The 23,653-nt window shown below is 38.3% G+C and overlaps 3 protein-coding genes across 5 annotated transcripts in view; 2 read left to right on the top strand and 1 right to left on the bottom strand.

The window, feature by feature from the left end:
- si:ch211-272n13.3 (ankyrin repeat domain-containing protein 26) overlaps nucleotides 1-2,090 on the bottom strand; it is a 28,629-nt gene extending 26,539 nt beyond the window's left edge. The window contains 3 exon segments of the mRNA XM_046860158.1: nucleotides 892-1,056; nucleotides 1,058-1,191; nucleotides 1,587-2,090. Of these exon segments, the coding sequence (XP_046716114.1) occupies nucleotides 892-1,056; nucleotides 1,058-1,089 (197 nt within the window). The 5' untranslated portion in view covers nucleotides 1,090-1,191; nucleotides 1,587-2,090.
- A 231-nt stretch (nucleotides 2,091-2,321) lies between these two features.
- On the top strand, nucleotides 2,322-14,322 carry LOC124392956 (inner centromere protein). Of its 2 annotated transcripts, XM_046860262.1 has the most exons (21): nucleotides 2,322-2,488; nucleotides 3,379-3,528; nucleotides 3,635-3,742; nucleotides 4,066-4,691; nucleotides 6,198-6,261; nucleotides 6,347-6,410; nucleotides 7,064-7,193; nucleotides 7,316-7,349; nucleotides 7,438-7,531; nucleotides 8,112-8,246; nucleotides 8,419-8,436; nucleotides 9,882-9,991; nucleotides 10,074-10,197; nucleotides 10,289-10,411; nucleotides 10,990-11,180; nucleotides 12,029-12,128; nucleotides 12,393-12,473; nucleotides 12,559-12,642; nucleotides 12,726-12,818; nucleotides 13,745-13,892; nucleotides 14,006-14,322. In XM_046860262.1, the coding sequence occupies exons 2-21, from the start codon at nucleotides 3,389-3,391 to the stop codon at nucleotides 14,188-14,190; spliced, it is 2,652 nt and encodes an 883-aa protein (XP_046716218.1). In that variant the 5' UTR covers nucleotides 2,322-2,488; nucleotides 3,379-3,388; the 3' UTR covers nucleotides 14,191-14,322. The 2 variants fall into 2 exon arrangements, with proteins under 2 accessions (XP_046716218.1, XP_046716219.1); XM_046860263.1 differs by lacking the exon at nucleotides 8,419-8,436.
- A 3,819-nt stretch (nucleotides 14,323-18,141) lies between these two features.
- Nucleotides 18,142-22,244, top strand: prnprs3 (prion protein, related sequence 3). 2 transcript variants are annotated; one of them, XM_046859870.1, is made up of 3 exons: nucleotides 18,142-18,250; nucleotides 18,805-20,401; nucleotides 20,634-22,244. In XM_046859870.1, the coding sequence occupies exon 2, from the start codon at nucleotides 18,805-18,807 to the stop codon at nucleotides 20,365-20,367; it is 1,563 nt and encodes a 520-aa protein (XP_046715826.1). In that variant the 5' UTR covers nucleotides 18,142-18,250; the 3' UTR covers nucleotides 20,368-20,401; nucleotides 20,634-22,244. The 2 variants fall into 2 exon arrangements, with proteins under 2 accessions (XP_046715826.1, XP_046715825.1); XM_046859869.1 differs by having other exon boundaries at nucleotides 18,805-22,244.
- Nucleotides 22,245-23,653: the final 1,409 nt, after the last annotated feature.

The raw sequence follows: 23,653 nt of genomic DNA, 5'->3' as shown, positions 1-23,653 counted from the left end.
TTGGCCATGACAGAAAATTAGGTGAGAAAACGACTGTTTATTCTTGCAACGATGTATTCATAGCAACACAAAGCGCCACCTGTCTTACAGACGATATTAAATGTAACTATAAATTGTGAAACAGCATGACCAGATTGTTCGTTATTAGATTAATACACCAGGCATAACTTTATGACCACCGATCAGACATAACATCATGAACACCTGCCTAAATGTCTAGGTCCTCGGTTGCTGCCAAGACAGTCTCAAACTGTCGAGCATTACCTTCTTCAACAATTTTAGCTACAGTAGCTCGTCTTTTGGATCAGACCACACGGGCCAGACTTTGCTCTCCACACGCATTAGTGAGCGTTGGTCGTCCATGACCCTGTCACCGGTTCACCACTGTTTCTTCCTTGGACCATTTTTGATGTATACTGACCACTGCAGACCAGGAACATCCCACAAGAGCTGCAGTTTTGGAGGTATTTTGACACAGTTGTCTAGCCGTAACAATTTGTCCCTTGTCAAACTCGCTCAAATCTTTACGCTTGCCTATTTTTCCTGCCTCAGACACATCAACTTTGTGGAAAAAATTTTCACTTGCTGTCTAATATATCTCACCAACTAACAGGTGCCATGATGAAGAGATAATCAGTGTTATTCACTTCACCACTCATAATGTTATAATGTCAATGTTATGCCTGATCGGTGTATATTGGGATTATCGGCAAAATTGCTGTTGTGAAGGATGCATAATTATATACTTCAGGACACACTGTTATAAAATTATACATGTTTGGGAGGCATTACACATCTCTGGATCTTTGACTAACTTATGTTTGAAAAGACAAACTGATTAATTATATTGTAATTACACTGTTAGTCGTGTTTAATACACCTCTGTCTTACCTGTTCTCCTTATCCAGCTGGTTTAAATCGCTCTTTTTGGCGAGTTGTCTGAGTTTTGCCAAATCCCCAGTGAATGCCGCCTTGTGCAACTTGCCCAGGTCTTTCTCCTTCAGGTCATAGCCGACCGAAAGCACACTGGCTGTTTCAGATGCACTCGGAGAGCCTTTTCTTTTTGGTGAACCGTAATATTTTCTTCATCTTGTACGCTACTGCAGTCCACACGAGCAATACTGTATTCCTGTTCCAGGTTCAGCTCAGATTCAGGTGCTGCCACTGACTCATGGTCTTCCCCTTATCTTACTAAAAATAAAATAAGAGGATTCACTTTAAGCCTTTTAATGCCCAAGGACATGCATCAATCTGCAGAATGCAATTCCAAGCTGTCAATTTAGTGCCAAAGTCTACTGGTTCTACATAATCTCTACATGAGACAAGGACAGAATACTTCTAGTCTAAAAATAATATTCAACATTAAATCAGAATCAGAGTGAAATCAGTGGCTAATCAATCAATGACCAAATCAATTCTGCAAGCTAAAGAACTCGTCAATGTTATCATTCAACAACTGACTTCCCTTAATATATGGAGCATATATTTTACATTTACATGTTTGATTGCATTCCAGTTTATCCAAGAGCTAGTTTTACATTGTTAGCTAGCTAACATGCTGAACCATCCGACATGCTCGGACTCACCTTGCTAATCAACAGGCAATCCGAGAAGGTCTTCATTACATATAAGTCTCACATGTTAAATAAATATACAGAGCTTAGTTATATAAAAGTTTAACTAGAGATCCTCGATCACATAACTGAAACGCTCTCAGTTTAGCTAGCCGGCTAGCTGATTACCGAGAGGACTGAATCCACGCAAGGCTAGCGCCGTAACCAAGGCAACCGCGTCTGAGCATCTGAATCAAGCTCCTGCTTTATTTTGTTTGTTTTAAGCAGATACAGTTGCTTTAAAAAAAATCACTTATTTCGTGATGTAATGAACTTAACGATGACAAAAAAATTAACTTTAAGGAAAATTTACCCCGAAAAGCCAATTCATTCGCATTTGGCAAAAGAATAACAGCTGGATATTGTGATTTATATAATACATGTTCTATTCGGCTGCCATTTTTGTGTCAATCGGCGTGATCTAGTGTAAAAGTCGCAGCGCTGTGTACTCTGTGTTTTTCGCAGGCGGATCCCTACCGCTGCGGTTCAGTTGGATTGGGTGGTTTGAATGCATGATGGACGCCTGCCTCGTCCAATCAAATTGCGCGACTTCCGATTTCCTCTTAAAGCACCGCCTATTCTGTGACGACTCATCCTTTCTTAGTTTTGATTGGTCAATTTGTGTTTGACAGACATGAATTTTGACAAATAGCCGCGCGTATCGCCTTTGATTGGTCTCCTCAGAATTTTAAACTACTTAAACCGTTTTGAGCGGGTGCCTCGAAAAGACCATTTTCCATCTCCAGGAGGAATTGCGATTGTATTTGGAGCGCATTTGGATCGGATTTGAATGGTTTTGACAAGAGGAGATACGGAGCCAGAAGAAGACGTCAAGTGAACTCTTAGGCTTATTTATAGATATTTTTAATTAAAAGGTAAAGTGGTTCGGTGTTTCTCTGAGGTTGATGGTTAGCTTTTGTTGTTGTTGGTGGTGGTGGCGGCAGCGAGGCTTCTTATTCAGCTCATGATCTCATTAGTGTAATAGATAGATTTAAATAGTAACGATATCAGAATGATCATTTAATCTGTTCTAGTTTGTAATGTTGCGTGTTTGTGTTGTGTGTTAATAATAATTAGGATGCTAATGATCTTGTTTTCAGGCTCAAAGCTAAGATTTGTTGCTTGCTAGCTACTGTCAGCTAACTAGTTAGCTGCATTCCGGTGAAAAAAAAGAAAAACATGTTTACCAAATAATAATGTGACAGATATTTTGTTGATAGATAGATAGATAGATAGATAAAGTTGAATATATGTGCATATATAATCAACAACCAGACATAACTAAGGTGTTTAGATACATTTCTGCTGATGTTCTAATGGAATAATTCACAAATGTTCAATTCTGATCCTTTGTCATACTTAAAATAATTACCAAAAAAAAAAAAAATATATATATATATATATATATATATATATATATATATATATATATATATATATAAATAATAATAATAAAATCTTGACAGATAACCTTGACAATCTTTTTGTGCCTCTGAGGGCACATGCCTTTTTAATTTATTTATTTTGCCTTTAACCAGTATACTATACTCGTGCAAAGACTATGAGTCCATATATGTGCCAACATATGAAGTCAAATCCAGTCCAATGATCTGCAGTTCTGCTTCTGACAAATCTATCCTTCTTTCCTTTGTGCATTTTCTTAGTTTGTAGCTACTGTCAATATTTGTGTCCGACACACTTCCTGGTTCCGACATGGTCCTGTATTCAAGAGTCTCACATTTATTTGATCTATTTTATTTTTAAGGGACGCAGCCATGAGTTCCTTGCCGGAGGCCACTCGTTCCCTTGTGCAAGTGTTCAATGGGAAGCTGCAGGAGTTTAATAATGAAATTGAGACGATTCACATGGTATGGCTGGAGGAGATTCAGCAGGAGGCTAAACGCATGTTCTCCAGGTATATACAGATCTCGTGTTTTGTTGTGTTTTTGTGCGTTTTGTTCTTGTTCAGAATGATCTGTCATTATGTGCTGATGAACTAATTCTCTGAGTTTGTATTTCAGTGACTTTAGCACGGAGCCAGAGCTTATGCCAAAGACTCCATCACAGAAAAAGACGAACCGCAGGAAACGGGTGTCCACAGAGCTCAGTGAGGCTCGTAGCAAAAGACGGTGAGGGTGGTACTATTGAGGCAGTATATGTAAGAGTTTTAAATGTGCTTGTACTCGTATATAGTAGTGATGCAGCTTTTAATTATGGAGTTACCTGGCTGTTCACTTTTTTTTCAAGAACAATAAATGATTTGTTTGAGCAGGTACAGAAAAATTTCATGCTGTTTGTGTTTAGTGTTTCTAAAACCTTTTAAGAAAGTGAATGTAGTCAAGAGAATCAGCCCAGAATTTGTAAGCAGTACATATTAAATCATTTGTATTTGTGTCATCTAAAATAATTCTAGATCATCAATAATTGTACTATTCTTTGTTTCTCTCTACAGTTTCTCTAAGGGGAAGCGCAGTAACCTGCGCCGTTCCTCGGTCCAGCTCACTTTAAATTCAATCTCCGAGTTGGTGAATACACAAGTACCCAGTAACAGTATAGACAGTGTGGTTGAGGAGCCTGTTCGCCGCACACGCCGCAATAAAGCTGCTGTAGCTGAAAACAGCGAGCCGGTTAAACGGAGCACACGCAACAAAGCGGCTGCCAAAGTAAAGGAGCAGTCTGAGAAGGTGGAGGAGGAGCTGCCAGCTGCTCCACTGTCACCTGAGGATATTTCAATGGAAAGGGGGCATGTGGTAGAAGAGTCAAGCAGCTCTTCGTCTCCTGTGCAAACACTGGTGTCTGAGGTCATGGTGAAAATCCCCTCGACCGAGCGTCTTTCTGCTGAAAAAGTGCCCCAGTGCTCTACCTCTCCAGGCCGCACTGCACAGAAGATTACCATCGCAGCTGCAGGTGGCCAGGCGTCAACACCGAGCTCGGGCAGACACTCCTTGGTGGTGCGGCGCTCTCTGGCAGGTCTCAGACACAGCATGACTCAGGAAGCAGTACGTCGTGCTTCTAGACGTTCGTTTCTGAAGAAGAAAGCCAGACTGGGCAACTCAACATGCAGCAGCACCATCAGTGGTGAGACGACATAAAAGCGCACTGTGATATTTTTTTTGCATTAAGATTAGCAAATAGTTGAGCTTCTTATAACGAGTGGGAAGTGGTTGCTCAGTGGCCATGATTCCGATTCTGATCGGAAGTTCAAATGCCAGCACCACCAAGCTGGACCCATAAGTAAGGCCCTTGAGCCTCAACTGCTTAGATCATTTTAAGTCACTCCAGATAAGGGCATAATGCCATAAATGTAAGAAACTGGGTGTAATAAAGAAGTTTTTATCAAGTCAATCAAAAAAAAAAAATACTTGTAGCGATTTGAAATGTAGGCAGTAGAAACAATATGTTGAACAGTAACGGAAATGAGCTTCTAGCAGAAAAGTTTGCATTTTGAACTGGTTGGAGTTAAGGATATTCTAATAAGTGATTGATCACTATTATTAATTAATGCAATTTATATACAGTAATTTCCGGACTATTAAGCGCACCCAAATATAAGCGCACCCACTGAATTTGACATTATTTTGAACATAAATAAGCCGCACCTGTCTACATTGAAACTAAAGAACTTTACACAGGCTTTAACGAAAGACAGGGTCTGTAACACGGCTTGTATCTAAACAGTAGCCTACCAAGAAAGTCAGTGTTCACTGTCTTCCTCCTTCCTTTCACAACAATTTCTCTCTGAAGTTTTTCGTTTGGCATCGTCGTGCGTTTAAAAATCACCACCAGTGAATCTTTTCTCCCGATGCCGTGAAGCTCAGAACACAGGTGAAGTGCGTTTCTTTCATGCCCGGTTGTTTTCAGTGTGACGAATGATTTCGCATTTCCTGTTGACAGTCCAAGTGAGCGGCAGGTCAAATGTCAGAGGAACCTCATCCATATTTATGATGTGGTGCGGCCCGATTCAGTGGGAGCGCATCTGATTTAATATAAAGAGTTTCATTGGTTCACCTGAACCCGTTCCGCAATTTCATTGGTCTAATGTTATGGGGCTCAGTTTTTTGGCTTGAAGCTTGTGAAACTGGGAAAAACCCAGGAAAAATCCATAAATTAGCCGCCTTGTTGTTTAAGCCGCGGGGTTCAAAGTGTGGGGAAAAAGTAGCGGCTTATAGTCTGGAAAATACGGTAAGTGTTGTTGATGTAGATGCCAGACTGAGATTTCACAAGTAGTCATAAATCTGTTACAGATTGGGGGATTATAATTTTGATCATTTGGTAGTTATTTACAATTACAAACCAATTTTCACCTCACACTTTCAGATCTAGCTGAATATTTATTTTACCGCATGGAATTTTTGTGTTTGACCATAATCTATACCTGTTAAAGTGCATAGACTAACTGCTAGAAATTTTATATTTTTACTGTATATTTATGCGTCAAGGGGAACCACTAGTTTGCAGACCTTCATTGTAGGGGCCAATTGTGATTATGTATAAGGTGGAACTTATTGCTTGTCTCGTATTGCTGCTTTTTGTGTAACTTCATTGTTGATGCATGTGTGTGTGTTTGTTTGTCTGTTTGTGTAGGAGATATTTCTGTAAACATAGAACCGGAGGAAAATGAGGAAGTGGTAGGGGAGATGATGGAGGAGTAAGTCCTTTTTTTTATTTTTTATTTTTTCTTCCGGAGAGTTTATTGTTTATGTATCAGAGATTAATCACCGCCTCTTTTATAGGGTGGGTAACCAGGAAGAGCCACCAGCTGGATCTAATGCTGAAACAAGCCCAACTCAGCCTGAGGTAAAGATAATTATTAGCATTGTCCAATTCAACTTTAATCCTGAGATATGACCTTTTCAAAACAGCCTCTACAGTGCAAGAATAGTGGTAGCAAAATTCATTTTATAAAATAATATGCAAAATGGCAATGTATTTCTGTATTTACATTTTTAAAGTTTGGTGCAGAATAAAAATTAAATTATATAATTTACATTTGCCGTTTCCAAATCTAGTGTTGATATGAAAATCTCCATACTAATTTTAACACTTAATTTGTCTTTAAAGCATTTAGACTAACGGTTAGGACACTTAGGATTGCATTTTCATCCTAATGGTGTGTGATATGTAGCAAAATTCAGTGTGTATTTCCAAATGCTTTCTGAGCCAAAGGTATATCAAAAAGGTTGGACATGATACAATACAAAGCATTGTTTTTTTTTTTTTTATTCAATTAGTAAGTAAATTAATTAAATATTCAATGGAAGTTATGTACTACTCTTTACAATAGGGTTTAATAAGAAGTAATCATTGCATAGCATTTACTAGTCTTGGACTGCTATTGTTCTGTATCATGTAGCATACGTGTACATAAAGTTAATTCAAAAGCCGTGACCTCTTAGCAGTCAGCTTTTAAATCCTCAAGTGAATAAAGGTATTTTCATACGTGTGTGCAGGTGCTTAATCAGGAGCCTGAGCCAGAAATGGAGGAAGCTCCCATATTAGTAGAGGAAGAGATTGCAGAATCTCCCAGTGTCCAGGAAAACTACCGTGTCACACGCTCTATGGCTCAGCCCTCAGGATCAGGTACTGCTGTCTCTGAAATTTCCCAGTTTGTTGTCAGAATGGCCCACAAGCCTGGGGCCACACATTAAAGCATACCCATCATCCAGAATTAACAATGTGTGTTAAAATGTTTTTATCTATAGATGATGGTGAGAAAAATACCCAGGATGATGTTCGGTGAGTTGTCTTTGCTAATATTCTTTATTAGTTTGTGTTATGCTTTCTTATCTGGAATGCAGTGCACTAGAAATTGGGTGTATTTCAGGGCCTCTCGCTCAGCTGTCAAACGTGCAGCTGCAGAAGCGGAAGCAATCAGTACCCCCAAGAAGAAGCACTCTCCTCCAAAGAAGTGCATGACTGTAAGACACTTTCTATAATTCACTGATTATAATGGAAATACACTATATTGGCAGAAGTATTGGGTCACCTGGTCTTAGGTATGTAATTTTTGAGCATTGCATTCCACATTTAGTCGCAATTTGCTCTTATAATTCCCACCACTCTTCTACGAAGATGTTCCAATAGATTTTGGGGTTTGCTTGTAGATATTTTGTTCAGCCACAAGGGTATCACAAAAGGCAGGTACTGATTTAGGTGAGGCGGCCTGGGGTGCAGTCAGTGTTCCAATTCATCCCAAAGGTGTTCAGTAGGCATGATCTTTCCAGAAGCTCACTTTGTGCACAGGGGCATTGCCATGCTTGAACAGGTTTGGGTTTCCAAGTCCAAGTGAATGCTAAATTTTATTATAGTGCACCTGAAGACGTTCAATTGAGTGCCTCCAGCTTTGTGGTAACAGTTTGGGAAAGAACCCCATAGAGTAGAATAGTGTAAAAAATCTATCTATAAAAAGTTTTTTTTTTTTTTTTATTATCCAAGTGTTTAATGTGGAAATTGACTAGTTTCTGGTTTGCTACATAAGTTTTACGGTGGTCATTACAGGGTATCACACCCGGCATGCGCTCCTTCCTGCACACCGTGCAAAAGAACCAGCTGCTGATGATGACCCCAACCTCCCTTGGTCGTACCTCCGTCATGAAATCCTTTATTAAACAGAGCGGAAAACTGGAAGTCAAGGTACCTGTCTTAGCTCACCTTGCACAACACACTTGATGTGAAAGTTACACTGGTTATCAAGGTCTTATACTATCTAGTTTGTAGATATGCAAGATATTCAATTGTTAAGCAGGTAACAGTAGATTCAGCATTCTTGCTGAGCTAGTAATCCTGCTCTTCTTTATTCCCTCAGTTGAGCACTGGCTCAGTGGTAAGTTTAAACTCTGGTGTCCGTGTAATCCATCGTAACCCTACCTTTGGTGTGTGTGCACTTTGACATGTACATGGGTGCTTAAGTTTGTCATCTAACCTTTAGGGGTGTTCACTCTGTTCATAGTTCCATTTAGTTTTCAAGATCGGAGTTAGTGTTGGTCTTTAATCTTATCTTCTTGGGATTTTGTATTGTGGCTTGCATGTACACACTGACCAGCATAATGTTAATGTATCAAATTTCATACAGTGCATTACTTCAAAAGCGATAGATGTGTGGTGTTTTTAGCACCGTAAATGGCTGAATGAGCTTTGCTTTGTAGTGCCTTTTCACTTGACCGCAGCATGCAGCATGGATTTATACCGATAGTTTTTCCAGGTTGCAGCTGAGAAGGTCGCAGTAATTTTCAGTACCATAGCGGCCTCTAGAGGCGAATCACTGAAGCCTCGTGCTGTTGGTTTTGACACCTTATTCATGTTAGTTCATGGTGCAGTAACTGAAGTAATAAAATGGGAATTCAGTTAATTTTAATATTTATTTAATAAATGTTGAAATCAAAACAATTCTTCTAAGCATTTATTAACTTTACTAAATGTTACAAATGGAATCTTACAGTAAAGTATTACCTTTTTGCATTAATCCAAACAGTTATGCTTAAAATCACCATCTTTCTCTTTTCAAAGGCTAGAGCATTGAAATTACATTTATTTTTGTAATACATCCAGTACTATTTAACATGGAGTATTATGTTTATGGGTTTATTTTTTATTAATCCGGTATCCATAAAATATCACTTGTTTAATCAGTTATCGGCAAGTACGATCGAGTCAATCCAATAGTGGGTATCAGTAAAACTCACCATTGTTTGACCTCTAGACATAATGGTGCTATACATCCAACCAAATGCTGTATGTGTGTAGTTTAGTCCACCATATGCATTTCAGCCACAGAGTCTGTTTATATCTAAAGTTTAAAGATTTGGCACCATGTTTTGTTGTGCATTCAGCCAATAGGATTGCTGCGTCTTGCACCAACTTATCCCAAATGTCCTCATACGCGGCAGGAAATTTGACCTGGGTGCTGTTTCGTCAGCAACCTGTGCCATGCTTCACTGCTCTGTGAAAAGAGGCTGCACCTCGTTTTGCACCATAGATTAAAGCCGTTACATGGCATTTTAAACGAGACTCCTAGTTTTATGTTTCTAGGTTTATTAAATGTTTGCGTATATTTGGCTGTGCTTTACTACTCCAACACATGGCTGTGACTTTTAAATCATGAAGTGCTGCACTTGGGGAGGGTAACCGTTTACTCATTTAATCATCCCTATTTACAGCTCAATTCACTTCTCACCTAAATCACCTAACGGCCGTCAGATTTGGCGCTTTGTGTGACCTTTTGATATCCTTATACTTTTTGACCTTTTTTTTTTTTTTTCTTTCTGTCAGGAACGGGAACGGCAGAAATGGGATGCTCTTAGCAAGAAGCTTGAACAAGAAAATGAAAGAAAGAAAAAGCTGGAGGAGGAGCGAAGAAAGAAACAAGAAGAATTGAAAAAGTATGAAATTATATACACTCCCAGATACAGTATGTATGTGTTTTATAAGGTGCACAATCTATAAAAGTGATTTTGTTTTTAGGAAACGGGACGAGCGTTTGAGACGCGTAGTGGAGGCTAGGGTGAAAGGAGAAAAGGAGAAGGAGCAGGAAAAGAAAAAGAAGATAGAAGAGAAAATGGCACAAATAGAGAAGAAAAATGACATGGTTTGTTTTGAAATGCATCCTTAAAATGTTTTTGTGCTTTATTTTTTCCGTCAGTGAATGAGTCTGGATCTTCTTTTTTTTACATCGTCAGCTGCGTGTGGAGCGGCTCGCTGAGGAGAAAGCGAAGAAAAAGGTGGCAACCAAGCGCCAAGAGGAATTGGAACTTCGCAGGAAACAGGAAGAAGCAGCTCGCAAGAAAAAGCTTCAGCAAGCTGTGAGCGCACTGTATACACACTCTGCTCCACTGCATGAAAATGTTTTTAGAAAATGTCAATTTTTAATTATTGAAGCTCGACTGGCCTTTTAGAACATCTTACTTTTAATAAAACTAAAATTTTAGTTTAATTAAAAAAAAAACTTGTTTGCAAGTACATAAAATCGAGTTCTTGTATTTAGTGTATTAGTAAATTGTTCTTGCAGCGGCTTTTGTTTTCACACATTCAAATTGGATCTATGCTGCCCCCAAGTGGGCATTGGGGGTAAAGCATATACCCATCAATATTTTGTATAATTGGTTAATATGGATTACAATTTTTGAGATGATAAACAGTCGATAGCTGAAGCCATCACCATCAGATGCTTTGCAGTATTGTAGTCTCTGTCTAGCATTTAATCTCAATATTAACTAAATCTTTTCCCTGATATTAGAAATAATAGGTTTTAAACTATACCATTTGTAAATGAGAACGGATGGGAGTTAAAGACCAAAGCTGCTTGAGTGGGTGTTTTATAGGATTGCTGTATATGGGATATGACTACTAGATGTGACTTTGGGTATGCGTCCATTCCCAGGAGGAGGAGGAGAGGCGTCACCAGGAACTATTGGCCAAACGTAAGGCCGAGGAGGAGCGGGAGAAGGCACGCAAACAAGCTGAGGCTGCTCGTGCCCTGGAGCTCAAGAAGGAGCAAGAACGGGAACGTGAGCGTGAGAGGCAGCGTGAGGAAAAAGAAAAAGAGCGGGAACGTCAGGCTGCTGCTGAGAGGTTTTTTTTTTTTTATTATTTTATCACTTTATTCACTCACCCATTAAAATCATTGAATTCAGGTGTTCCACTCACTTGCATGGTTACAGGTGTATAAAATTAAGCACCTGGGCATGTAGACTGCTTCTACAAACATTGGTGAAAGAACTGGTCGCTCTCAGGAGCTCAGTGAATTCCAGTGTGGTACCGTGATAGGAGGCCACCTGCAAGAAGTCCAGTTATAAAATCTCCTCACTACTAAATATTCCACAGGCGACTGTTAGTGGAATTATAACAAAGTAAAAGCGATTGGGAATGACAGCAACTCAGCCATGAAGTGTTGGAGCACGTATAATCAGTTTAGGGACGGCTTGTTCCTGTTCCAACATGACTGCGCACCAGTGCACAAAGCAAAAGGTCCATAAAGACATGGATGAGTGAGTTTGGTGTGGATGAACTTAACTGGCCTGCACAGAGTCCACTTCTGGGATGAATTAGAGCGGAGACCGCGATCCGGGACTTCTCGTCCAACATCAGTGTCTAACCTCACAAATGCGCTTTTGGAAGAATTGTCAAAAATTCACATTAACACACTCCTAAAACTTTGTGGAAAACCTTCCCAGAAGAGTTGAATCTGTTATAGCTGCAAAGCGTGGGCCAACATCATATTAAACCCTATTAAACCCTATGGATTAAAAATCGGATGTTGCTCATGTTCATTTGTATGTGAGGGCAGATGAGCGAATACGTCATTATCTCTATATATATATATATATATATATATAATATACACACACACACACAGCTCACTTTTTAATTTTTGAAAGTACGGAAATGTGGCATGTAATAGGAAATGAATGTGTTCTCAGGGAGCGGGAGAGAGTGGAGCGGGAGAAGGCCATAGCTCTTCAGAAAGAATTGGAGAGAGCAGCTAAGGAGAGGAAAGAGCTAGAGGAGAAGAGGAGGAAGGTCAGTGTCTGGCTTCTGTCATTTTAAAAATAAATTTGTTGGGACATGTTTATAATTTGCTTTTATCTATAGTAGGTTGTACATTCATTCAAAATTCTGTATAGCATGAAGGTTTATCTCTCTCTCTCTCTCTCTCTCTCTCTCTCTCTTTAATGTATATATCAAGGGTTTTTGCAGGCATACAACTTTGTAACAGGAACTAAATTTGCCATACATTACAGGAATTTAACACATGTTTAGATAAAGTATGTATTCTTTATTCAGGAGGAGGAGCAGAAAAGGGCTGAGGAGGAAAGACTGGTCAAACAGATACATGCTGCTGCTGCTGTACCCCCTGCAGCCACTGTACGAATACAGAGTAATTAATCGCTGTAATTATACTACCTTATGATTTATTGTGTTTTAAATATACTTTTGCACACTTTTTCAGACTGTTGTAAACCTGCCTGTCAACAAAGCGCTTAACACCACAATTACACACAGTCCTGCACTAAATGTTACTGTAGATATTGAGGTAAGACTCTTCTCCTCTTCTACGTCACGTACTGCCTATTCAGCGCCTTCTCAACTTTTATTTGTATTTTCTTTTTCTTATAGCATTCAGTCATGAAAACTCCTGTGGGCAAAGGGACAACTCATAACAAGACTATTGACAAAGGATCAGCGTTGAATGCTACTGTAGATATAGAGGCAAGTTCATCTTTGTTTCCATTAGAGCTGCAGCTAATGATTATTTGAACAATTGCGTATTCTACCGATTATTCCATCAAGTAATCGGATAGTATTTTTTTACTAATTTATTATATACATCATAAAAATAAACTTCTAGACTTTAGACTTTAAAAAGGGCAAAAACACAGTACAGTGTTAAAAAATAATCCCAGACTTTGAAAACTGTCATTTGTCTTTGGCCTGAATCTTCTTCTCGCCCCTCAATCTCGTTTTCTCCATTCTTCCATTTTTCATTCTGCAGCGTTCTTCTGTGTTGTGTGGAAGTCACATAAAAATAAGTCCACCACACAAAAATAAAAGGTCTGCCTAATTCTGACTTGAGTTTTCGCAAACATCCAACATTCCTGATCCACCAGTAACCATGTTGTCTGGACTAAAAGAAGCAAATAATTTGCCTTGATAAAATTTTCTATTCAATTTACTCAAGGAATTGTTAATTAATGTTTTCACAATGGACAAAGCTAAAGTTGTCAGTAGTTAAAGGTTTTATTGAAATAACCTGAATTGAAAAGACGATGACTATATATGCTACATGCATACATACATACATATATGTAACCTTGCAGTTGTAGGCAACTGCTGAAATATTTAAAACAGCCTAAATACGCTTTGATTTTAATACAAATATCAATTTTATTATTATTATTATTTTTTTTTTTATATCAGTTCTCAAAAGTCTCACTTTACTCCTGATAAATGCACTTGAACATAAGTGGTGCTTGATATGTTAAATTGACTGGGACAGTTTTTTTTTTACAGTAATTGGGTTCATGTGTTCGTCACCCTCGTAGATTTGTGATTTTGTTTTTAAAAAAGTGATGTCTGTAGTTGGTCTGCACCAGACGATAACGGAGTTTGTTTTTTATTTTGAATATATCCTATAGCAGTCACCTCAGTCCTACCAAATCACACCTAAAGGTAAGAAGGTTGAGGTTTTGGTCAATCCAGAGGACTATGGCATGGACCAGAACAGTGATGACTCTACAGATGATGAGTCCGCACCCAGGAAACCCATCCCTTCGTGGGCTGAGGGTAAGATATCGCCATCTGTGTGTGGTTATCGGGATGTTTTCTAATGGTATTTGGCTAAATAATTGATTTTTTTTTTCAAGTTGTTTTAAAGATCTTTTTTTTTTTTTATACAGGCATGCAGCTTCAGCAAGCTATTATGAAGCAATATTACGACCCACTGGATCTACACTCCTATTTTGGGGATGTTGAGCAACCAAAACTGGAGAAGATTTTCCAAAGGAGCAAACCACGCTTCTTCAAGCGCACAAGCTCTGCTGTCTGGCACTCTCCCCCACGCATTGGGGCCATGCCCAACTAGCTGGGAACTGTCTCTGTTAGTCTTGTCTATTTTTCTGTCTTTTTTTATATGTAAGCATTTTAGATTTGTGTTTATATAGAACATTTTGGATTTCACTTAAATAAAGTGCTATAAATGTATGAGATCACAAAAGGGTTTTGCAACAAAATGCTGTTTCCCTCTTTCCCCCTTTATACTTCGGTTTGTTTTAACCTACAGTATTTATCAATGCTGGTAGTAGCCGTGGTCTTTATACGTTTGGTATGAAATGGCATGGCCACTTTGGGATACAACCTTATGGGTTACAGGAATCACTATGTATGTATGTAAATTCTCTGCTTAAAACCTGCATAATCTTCAATGTTTTTTTTTTTTTTTTTTTTTTTTAAATGTTGAGAAATGAAAGTGAACTGATAAATGTCAATTTTTTTGTTCCTTCAGATTTCCTTTCTGAACCTTATCCTAAATCTAAATATATTTTTAAACCTATGCAGGATTTAATCTACCCACACTTGAATGAATCTTCTGCGAGATAATTTCTCTCTCTTCCCCTGTTTTTTTTTTTTTTTTTTTCCTTCTTCTTTCATCCCTTTCAATATGCCTAGTAAAAGAAATGGTCAAATGCTGCTTTCAGCAAGGGTTTTTCATGCTGTTTAGAGTAGACAAAATTTTGGTTTCTTTTTACCCCACAAGTGATAGTATGAATAAAATTTACATAAATGAAAGGTGGAGTTTTCTGAACCGCAGGCCATGCTCCAAAATCAAACAGAAGCCTACCAAGCAGAGTGGACATGAATTATTATGCACTATTAAATGTTATAATAAACACACAACATTTTGCTTTATTTGTTATATTATGGGAAACTGGGCCTAATGAGCTGTATGTTGCTTTAAGTGTAATACTAATTATACAAAGTAATACTAAGCCTCTGCTCTCAACACTGCTAGTTCTGTTTATTCATAAGTGCATGTAATAACTGCAGTTTGGAGACAAAGTGATGTTAGAGACTGGGTGAATAAGTGGATTCCGAGTAAGTATGAATGCATTAGCATTACGCACAACTTGCTCTTATTCTTTAGGAATTTATTTATTGATATTTAGTTTACATTACTTTGTATGAAGGTCTGGCAAACCCTGGAGATTAGGCCTGTTTGTTTTGTGTGTATATGTGTGTATGTACAGTGAGGAAAATAAGTATTTGAACATCCTGCTATTTTGCAAGTTCTCCCCTTTAGAAATCCTGGAGGGGTCTGAAATTGTCATCGTAGGTGCATGTCCACTGTGAGAGACATAATCAAAAAGAAAAAATCTAGAAATCACAATATATGATTTTTAAACTATTTATTTGTATGATACAGCTGCAAATAAGTATTTGAACACCTGTCTATCAGCCAGAATTCTGACCCTCAAAGACCTGTTAGTCTGCCTTTAAAATGTCCACCTCCACTACATTTATTATCCTAAATTTGATGCACCTGTTTGAGGTCGTTAGCTGCATAAAGACACCTGTCCACCCCATACAATCAGTAAGAATCCAACTACTAACGTGGCCAAGACCAAAGAGCTGTCCAAAGACACTAGAGACAAAATTGTACACCTCCACAAGGCTGGAAAGGGCTACGGGGAAATTGCCAAGCAGCTTGGTGAAAAAAGGTCCACTGTTGGAGCAATCATTCGAAAATGGAAGAAGCTAAACATGACTGTCAATCTCCCTCGGACTGGGGCTCCATGCAAGATCTCACCTCGTGGGGTCTCAATGATACTAAGGAAGGTGAGAAATCAGCCCAGAACTACACGGGAGGAGCTGGTCAATGACCTGAAAAGAGCTGGGACCACCGTTTCCAAGGTTACTGTTGGTAATACACTAAGACGTCATGGTTTGAAATCATGCATGGCACGGAAGGTTCCCCTGTTTAAACCAGCACATGTCCAGGCACATCTTAAGTTTGCCAATGACCATTTGGATGATCCAGAGGAGTCATGGGAGAAAGTCATGTGGTCAGATGAGACCAAAATAGAACTTTTGGGTCATAATTCCACTAAACGTGTTTGGAGGAAGAAGATTGATGAGTACCATCCCAAGAACACCATCCCTACTGTGAAGCATGGGGGTGGTAGCATCATGCTTTGGGGCTGTTTTTCTGCACATGGGACAGGGCGACTGCAAGATTTTGGGGAACAACCTCCTTCCCTCAGTTAGAGCATTGAAGATGGGTCGAGGCTGGGTCTTCCAACATGACAATGACCCGAAACACACAGCCAGGATAACCAAGGAGTGGCTCTGTAAGAAGCATATCAAGGTTCTGGTGTGGCCTAGCCAGTCTCCAGACCTAAACCCAATAGAGAATCTTTGGAGGGAGCTCAAACTCCGTGTTTCTCAGCGACAGGCCAGAAACCTGACTGATCTAGAGAAGATCTGTGTGGAGGAGTGGGCCAAAATCCCTCCTGCAGTGTGTGCAAACCTGGTGAAAAACTACAGGAAACGTTTGACCTCTGTAACTGCAAACAAAGGCTACTGTACCAAATATTAACATTGACTTTCTTAGGTGTTCAAATACTTATTTGCAGCTGTATCATACAAATAAATAGTTTAAAAATCATATATTGTGATTTCTGGATTTTTTTTTTTAGATTATGTCTCTCACAGTGGACATGCACCTTCGATGACAATTTCAGACCCCTCCATGATTTCTAAGTGGGAGAACTTGCAAAATAGCAGGATGTTCAAATACTTATTTTCCTCACTGTAGATATATATATTTATACACACACACACACACACATATGTGTATAAATATTTATTTGTGTAAATATATATTTGTGTGTGTGTGTGTGTGTGTGTGTGTGTGTGTGTGTGTGTATATATATATATATATATATAATGTATATAAAATGAGAGAGTATATATTTAATATATAATATTTATAATAAATATATGTAATATTATTAAAAGCTATAATATTAATTTCCAAGAAAAGTGCCCAGTGTCTCCTACGAGTCTCGCTCACGTGACTTCTCAGCATCCATTACTCCTGAACCTTTCGCCTTGACCGGGAAATGGAAAAATGTACGTCACGGGCTGATCACGTGACTTTTGGTCTGCACAAGGCGCACGTTTATTCATCCAAAATCCATTCTCCTTCGGAAAGATGTTCGCATTTATTCGACTTGTGTTGGTTATTTTAATTAACCGTGATGTTTACAATTAGTATTTAATGTTACAACAGCTAAATGTTTACCTCCAAAACATTTTACGATTTCGACAAGAGACTATATTTAAACCGCTATAATTGCAAGAGCTTTATAATCCACCTACGTTTAAGACCTAAGATGAGAAATAAGCAGTCTTACTTAGATTTTATATTATTAGGTACAAATATATTTACTAGATCTTGGATTAGATATAAGCCTTTCTGTGGTCAATAGTGGAATCGACTCGAAGAATCGACTCCACATAGTACACGGTGCTGTGCAAGTCACGTGCAAAGAAATGCTAGGAAAGCAAAAATGCCTTTAACAATAATCAAATTAACTACTAACACCGAAATACTACAATAAACAGTACTTCAATTTACAGTCTGGTATAAAATTTGCGTTTTTTGTGCTCAAAGGCGAATATACATTTTCCAGTACAATTTATTTTTTTGCTTTAAAAGTAATGCATGAAAATATACATTGTTTTGGCCTAAATAATATAGATGTAACAAAATACTAAAATAAATGATACAATTTGTTTATACAAACATTTGCTTATGTATAATGTGTATAAACAGCATGTGTGTATACAGTACAATGCAATTATATTATACATATGTGTATGAAATAATAGCATTTTACTCTATACACACATATATATAGATAGATATTAGATATTATTGGAAATAATTAAAGACAGCAATGAAAAAAAATATACAATTTTTAATTAAGTGTAGCTGGACACTTCTGGAACACGAATCGACCGTGCAGAGTCGACTCCACAAAGCTTCGGAGAGTCGACTTGGAGTGTCGACTCGCAGAGTCGGATCGCAGCCATCACCCGAATGAGTTGGTTGTTATTCAATATAAGGCATCCAGAATAAGGTATACCTCGATTTATAAATGTAGAATTTACATGTATTTTTCTTTAACAGCGATATGGTTGCTCTGGGATTGTGGCTCATTTATATAAATGTCAATATGCGATGTGGTTTTGTTCACAGCAGATGAACAGCAGTTCATGTTATTATGTCTCTAGTTAAGCTTAGCGAACTAGCTACGGTGGTTCAAACGCATTTATTAACTACCGTTTCATGCAAACACACAAAATTAGTATATTATATTATCTTAGTATATTACTGGTTTATATTGTCGTACCAATGTTTGGTTATCTATTTACACATGTAGGCTGTTATTATGGGCTTGGTGATGTATAACAACCTAAATACCTAGCCAGATTTGGAGTAGCAAGAAAAATGTGTTAGTGTTTTTCTATTTGTCTCTGAGACAGTGATCAGTAATCATGTTTTTGACTATAATGTAGACCCCCTATTGATACAGTTGTAATTTAACCTGTTGACAGTGATGAGCAGCTTCTTAATGGGATTGGTTATTGGATTTTATCTGACATTTCTTGTTTTTCTTCTGTTTGCTTCTAGATGAATCGTATTGCGGTTGTGTGGTTGTGTCTGGCATTGGTTGTATCTGCTGTTGCCAGACGTGGAGGTGGTGGTTTTAAAGGAGGTCTCGGCTGGGGCAAGGGCAGCAACACAGGCAGTAAAGGGACCAGCACCGGAAACAGAGGATCTAGTAACACTAAAGGGTCCTCATCTGGAGGAACCCACTCCCAACCAGCCAATTATCCTCGCCAGCCTCATGTACCTAACCAAAACCCTCCACCATATCCTGGCACTGGTGGCGGACAAGCAGGATCTTATCCAGGCCGAGCCGGTGCAGGAGGCTACCCCAATCAAGGGGGATATCCCAATCAGGGGGGATATCCCAATCAGGGGGGATATCCTAATCAGGGAGGCTATCCAGGTCAAGGACGCTATCCAGGACAAGGATCTTACCCAGGGGCTGGATCATATCCAGGTGCAGGGTCTTATCCCAACAACTATCCAGGAAGAGGTGCAGGGAACCCTTATCCTCAAGGTGGTTCTTACCCAGGGTACCCAGTCAGAGGAGCATCTTATCCTGGTTACAGCCCAAACCAGTATGGTGGAGCTGGAGGATATGCTGGAGGAGCACAATACCCCTACTGGAACCCCAATAATAAAATAATCAGCCCTCGTTATGGTGGTAACTATGGACATGGGGGTTATGGATCATATGGAGCAGGAGGTTCTCCTTTCGCCCAGTCTGTACAGAATATGGGCATGAGGCCCTCTCTTCAATCAAAGGGGTTTGGAAAGCAGGCAGTGATGGCTGCTGGAGTTGGCGCTATGGCTGGCATGGCGTTAGGTTATGGTTTGGGCAGTTTTCCACGTCCACACTTTATGTTCCACAACCCACAAGAAGAATATTATTATAACCACTACATGTACCGGCGATACGGTAGCAAACCGTCTGACAGTAACACAAACCCCAATGCTCCAGGTGCAAGTCCAGATGACTCTGGAAAAAGTCCAACTAATAATGATGTTCCCAACATCTTTCAGAATCTTCCACCGCAGTCCTATGACAAGTACATGGACAGTTGTATGAAGAGGACAGATTTGTTGCGAGAGGAACAGGGCAGAAATAAGAGAGTTGCTGAGGAATCCTGGCCACAGGATAGTAAAAAGTTTCTGAATGTCGATGATCGAAATGAGCGGCTGGATGAGAAACCAGTTAAGGAAGCAGAGTCTCAAGATTCAGGAGCTATTACAATAAACGAGTACGCTGGGGAAGGTAACGAAACTACCAACGCCACCGGTAACCCTTTGCCAGTCGCTGCAAAGCTTACCGGAGCTACCGAACCACCTTCTGAGCTTCAGGAGAACACTGGTGGGATGAATGAGGATGATGATACTGTAAGCATACTGGAAATCGGGTATCCTGCACTGATTGAGCAAATGAAAGCTCGACGCTGCGTCGAACTTTACATGGTTTACGCTGAGCAACATGCTGAGAGACAGGCCCAACTGCAGATAAATAGTGGTGGTGTTGAACAGATAATTCTGCTTAGCCATGGGCTCATGCTCATCTCTCTGCTGCTGAGCTCCCTTTTATTCTACTGAACCCGTCAATCCGTGTAGACCCTCTTTAGTCATGGTAAGACATATCAAGTGAACAACAAGAGAAAAAATAACTTAACTAAATATACTAAAACCTAAATATAACAACCAAGGAATGCATATTTCAACAAACATAATGGTTTCTGCCTCAGAATTTATTGTTGTAATAAATTATATTGACCGAAGAAGAACCCAGAGGACATTAGCTGTTCTTGACTTTTTGTTATTGGTTTACTGAAGCTAAAACACGATTTCATTTCTTTTTACAGGGCCAGGCAGTCTCTCATTATTGTCGTAACACTGAAGAAGAGAAATGTCTTTTTACCATGACCTTACTGCATGAATGTGTACCCTACTGCCCCTCTTAGTCAACACGTTGCATCGTTTCCGAAAAAATACGTCACATTTTTATCGAATTCCTGCTGCTTTATTCGTAACCTGGATACATTCTACTTTGTAATTTTTTCATATCATTAGGTCACTCAAGTTATGTACCGCACTATAGAAATTACGACAGGCCTCATTTATCAATCTTACTTGTGTCTCTGAGTGTGTGTAACATGATTATCTCATTATTATCGATTGCGGCACTCGTGTGTTTGCATTATATCATTATATCATTTAGTTTACGTAGGTCCGTGTTATTGTGTATTGCATCCTCATATCGTAAACAAACGACTCCACTGACTTTCTGTCATGGTTATGAGAAAGGGTTTGTAAATACCAGTATGATTTATGCTTATAAATCGCTTCCACTTCACCGCTGCATCTTATTTTAACGCAACACTCCAGCACATCAGCTGAGCCACTTTAATCCATTTATAAATAGCATTCTCCCTGTCCCTGACCTGCTTGATATGATGTGCATGATTACTTGGGTACAGAGTAGATTTTTTTTTTTTACACTCCAATTTCATTTAACACCATTTTCTAGGCATCTCATGTAATTCCGACCTAATTCATCATTTATGCAATTTTTCTCTCAGGTGCTGAAAAATATCTTGAATTGGCATAGCTGTCAGGCACCTTTTAAAAAAGAAAAAAATCAATTTTGTGATTTCTGCTCGACATTTTTGTGGGCATCACTACATGTAAATAAGTTGCATCAGGAATGATTTTTGCACTTTACAAATTTTCAACATATATATTTGAAAGCATGAAAGGAATCGTCTTTCTTCTAAAACTTTTGTAAACCAGGTGAAGTGGTTTAGTTCGATTTGAGTTGCGCATTGACAAACAATCGCATTGATAGATTGATAAACGAGGCTGCGTGTCTTTTATGTAGTGTACTTGTGAACTTTTGATTAGTGGATTTACTATTTACTTTGTAAATAGCTCAGTGAAAGCATTCAATGACAAAGTACACTAAAGTAGTCTGAAGACTATGTAAATGATAAAAACGTTTCAGTAGGTTCTATGAATGTATATTTAGCTCACTACAATGTTTAAGGTTTTTATTTAATAATATGTAGAGACTGATCTATTGTTTAGTTTGAGGTGTGCTTTAATATGTGATATTTTTTTTATTCTCTGTTTTATTTAAGTTAAAGTTGAAATGTAAGTTAAAGTTTAGACAAACTCTAGTTATTCTCTATAAGTTGAACTCTTTTGCACTACAAGATTCACCATTCAGCTTAAATATGTATGTATAACCCATTATTTGTAAAGGGCAAAGTGATTGCATTTCGGCTTTTTGATGCATTGTAACAGTTACAAAGAATAGGAAATATATGTGTGCGCTTTGGCTGGAAAATCTATTTCTAAAGACTGCACTGATATAAAAACTAATGTACACTCATGGTTTTGTGATACTTTTAACTCCCACCTGTCTACTTCTCTGTCCATGCTTAATCTTCAATTAAATGCTGTGTTTCAATGTCTCAGTGTCTGACATTTTTTTTTTTTACAATGTAGTCTACAAATAACTCTCTAATTTAATAACAGTTTACAGCTCTATTTATAAGTAGGAGCATTTACATAAGAAATTTGTGAGAATTAACTTGTGCTTTGGCTTCTGATCATATAAATGTTACTGTGATTCACAGAATGTAATTAATATTTTGTTGTACCTGTCTTATTTTAAATTATAAAAGTTATAAAAAACAAAAAATAAAATAAGGTTTGTTGATTAATTAAGAATATCACTATATTGAAGATGGATGGACTGTAACGGCTTGGTCTCCACAGGATATTGACTGAATGTTGTGCAACACTTCATTAGGGCCAGTGGTAAGTGGCATGTACATTACATTTACATCTATGGCATTAGACATACTGCTTTATTCAGGCGGCTTGCAATTATATAATTTATCAACTGAGTAGATGAGGGTTAGTAGTAGAAATGTGGCAAGTTGGTGTCGCTGGGATTGGGCTTTGTGACCTGCTCAGATGTTTGACTCCACCACTCACTCTCTCTCTCTCTTTATATATATATATATAGATAGGTCACAAGTTCAAATCCTAACACCACCAGCCTGCCACACTTGGGCCCTTGAGCAAAAATTAGATGAGTGTAAGTCATCCTAAATAAGTCTGTCATTCCAATGCCATATATGAACATCTATTTATTCCTTTCAGTAATTTGATCCCTATTTAGGCATTTTTGAATATATATGAATGTTTCGCTAAAATGCATTCAGTTTATAAGCTATAGTTTGGCTACAGCAGTTTCCATTTGTTAGATAATAGTGAAGTTGGTTGGGATGAACAGGTTACTGAACATGAATGATTGACTGACTAGATTAAACAGTACCTGAATGATATACTGTACTCTAATTTCACCTGTCCTAAACATGTACAAAATAATAATAATAATAATAATAATAAAATCTTTGAGTCCTTGTACTCTTGTTTTAAGATTAAAGTTTCAGTTTAAAGTGATCTTTATTCCACTTTAAAATACTATTTTTCTACATTACATCCATGTAGTTAATATTGCTTTTGTTACTTTGGGTGAAATGTGGAGCCAGAAGCATTAAGCAGCTGAACAATTGGAACAAACAAATTTACATAAAACAAACACAAAAACATCTAGGGTTAGTTTAGTCCGTTCAATAAACACACGCATAAACTTGAACAAAACTTTATTTGTGTTGTCTCTTAAAGACCCGTTTTTATTTTGTGTAGGAAATATTTAATACTCCTGAGTCCTATGATCTCTTGTGTGACCTGTTTTTCTCTCCAAGTTTACTACAGTTGATTTATTAGGTTTGACATATGCACATATACACGTACACACATTTAACCATAATGATCACTGATTAACTGTATTAATTGCTCCCTGGGATTT

Source organism: Silurus meridionalis, chromosome 10 (genome assembly GCF_014805685.1).
Source record: "Silurus meridionalis isolate SWU-2019-XX chromosome 10, ASM1480568v1, whole genome shotgun sequence".
NCBI lineage: Eukaryota > Metazoa > Chordata > Actinopteri > Siluriformes > Siluridae > Silurus > Silurus meridionalis.
This window is presented reverse-complemented; position numbering and strand designations above follow the sequence as displayed.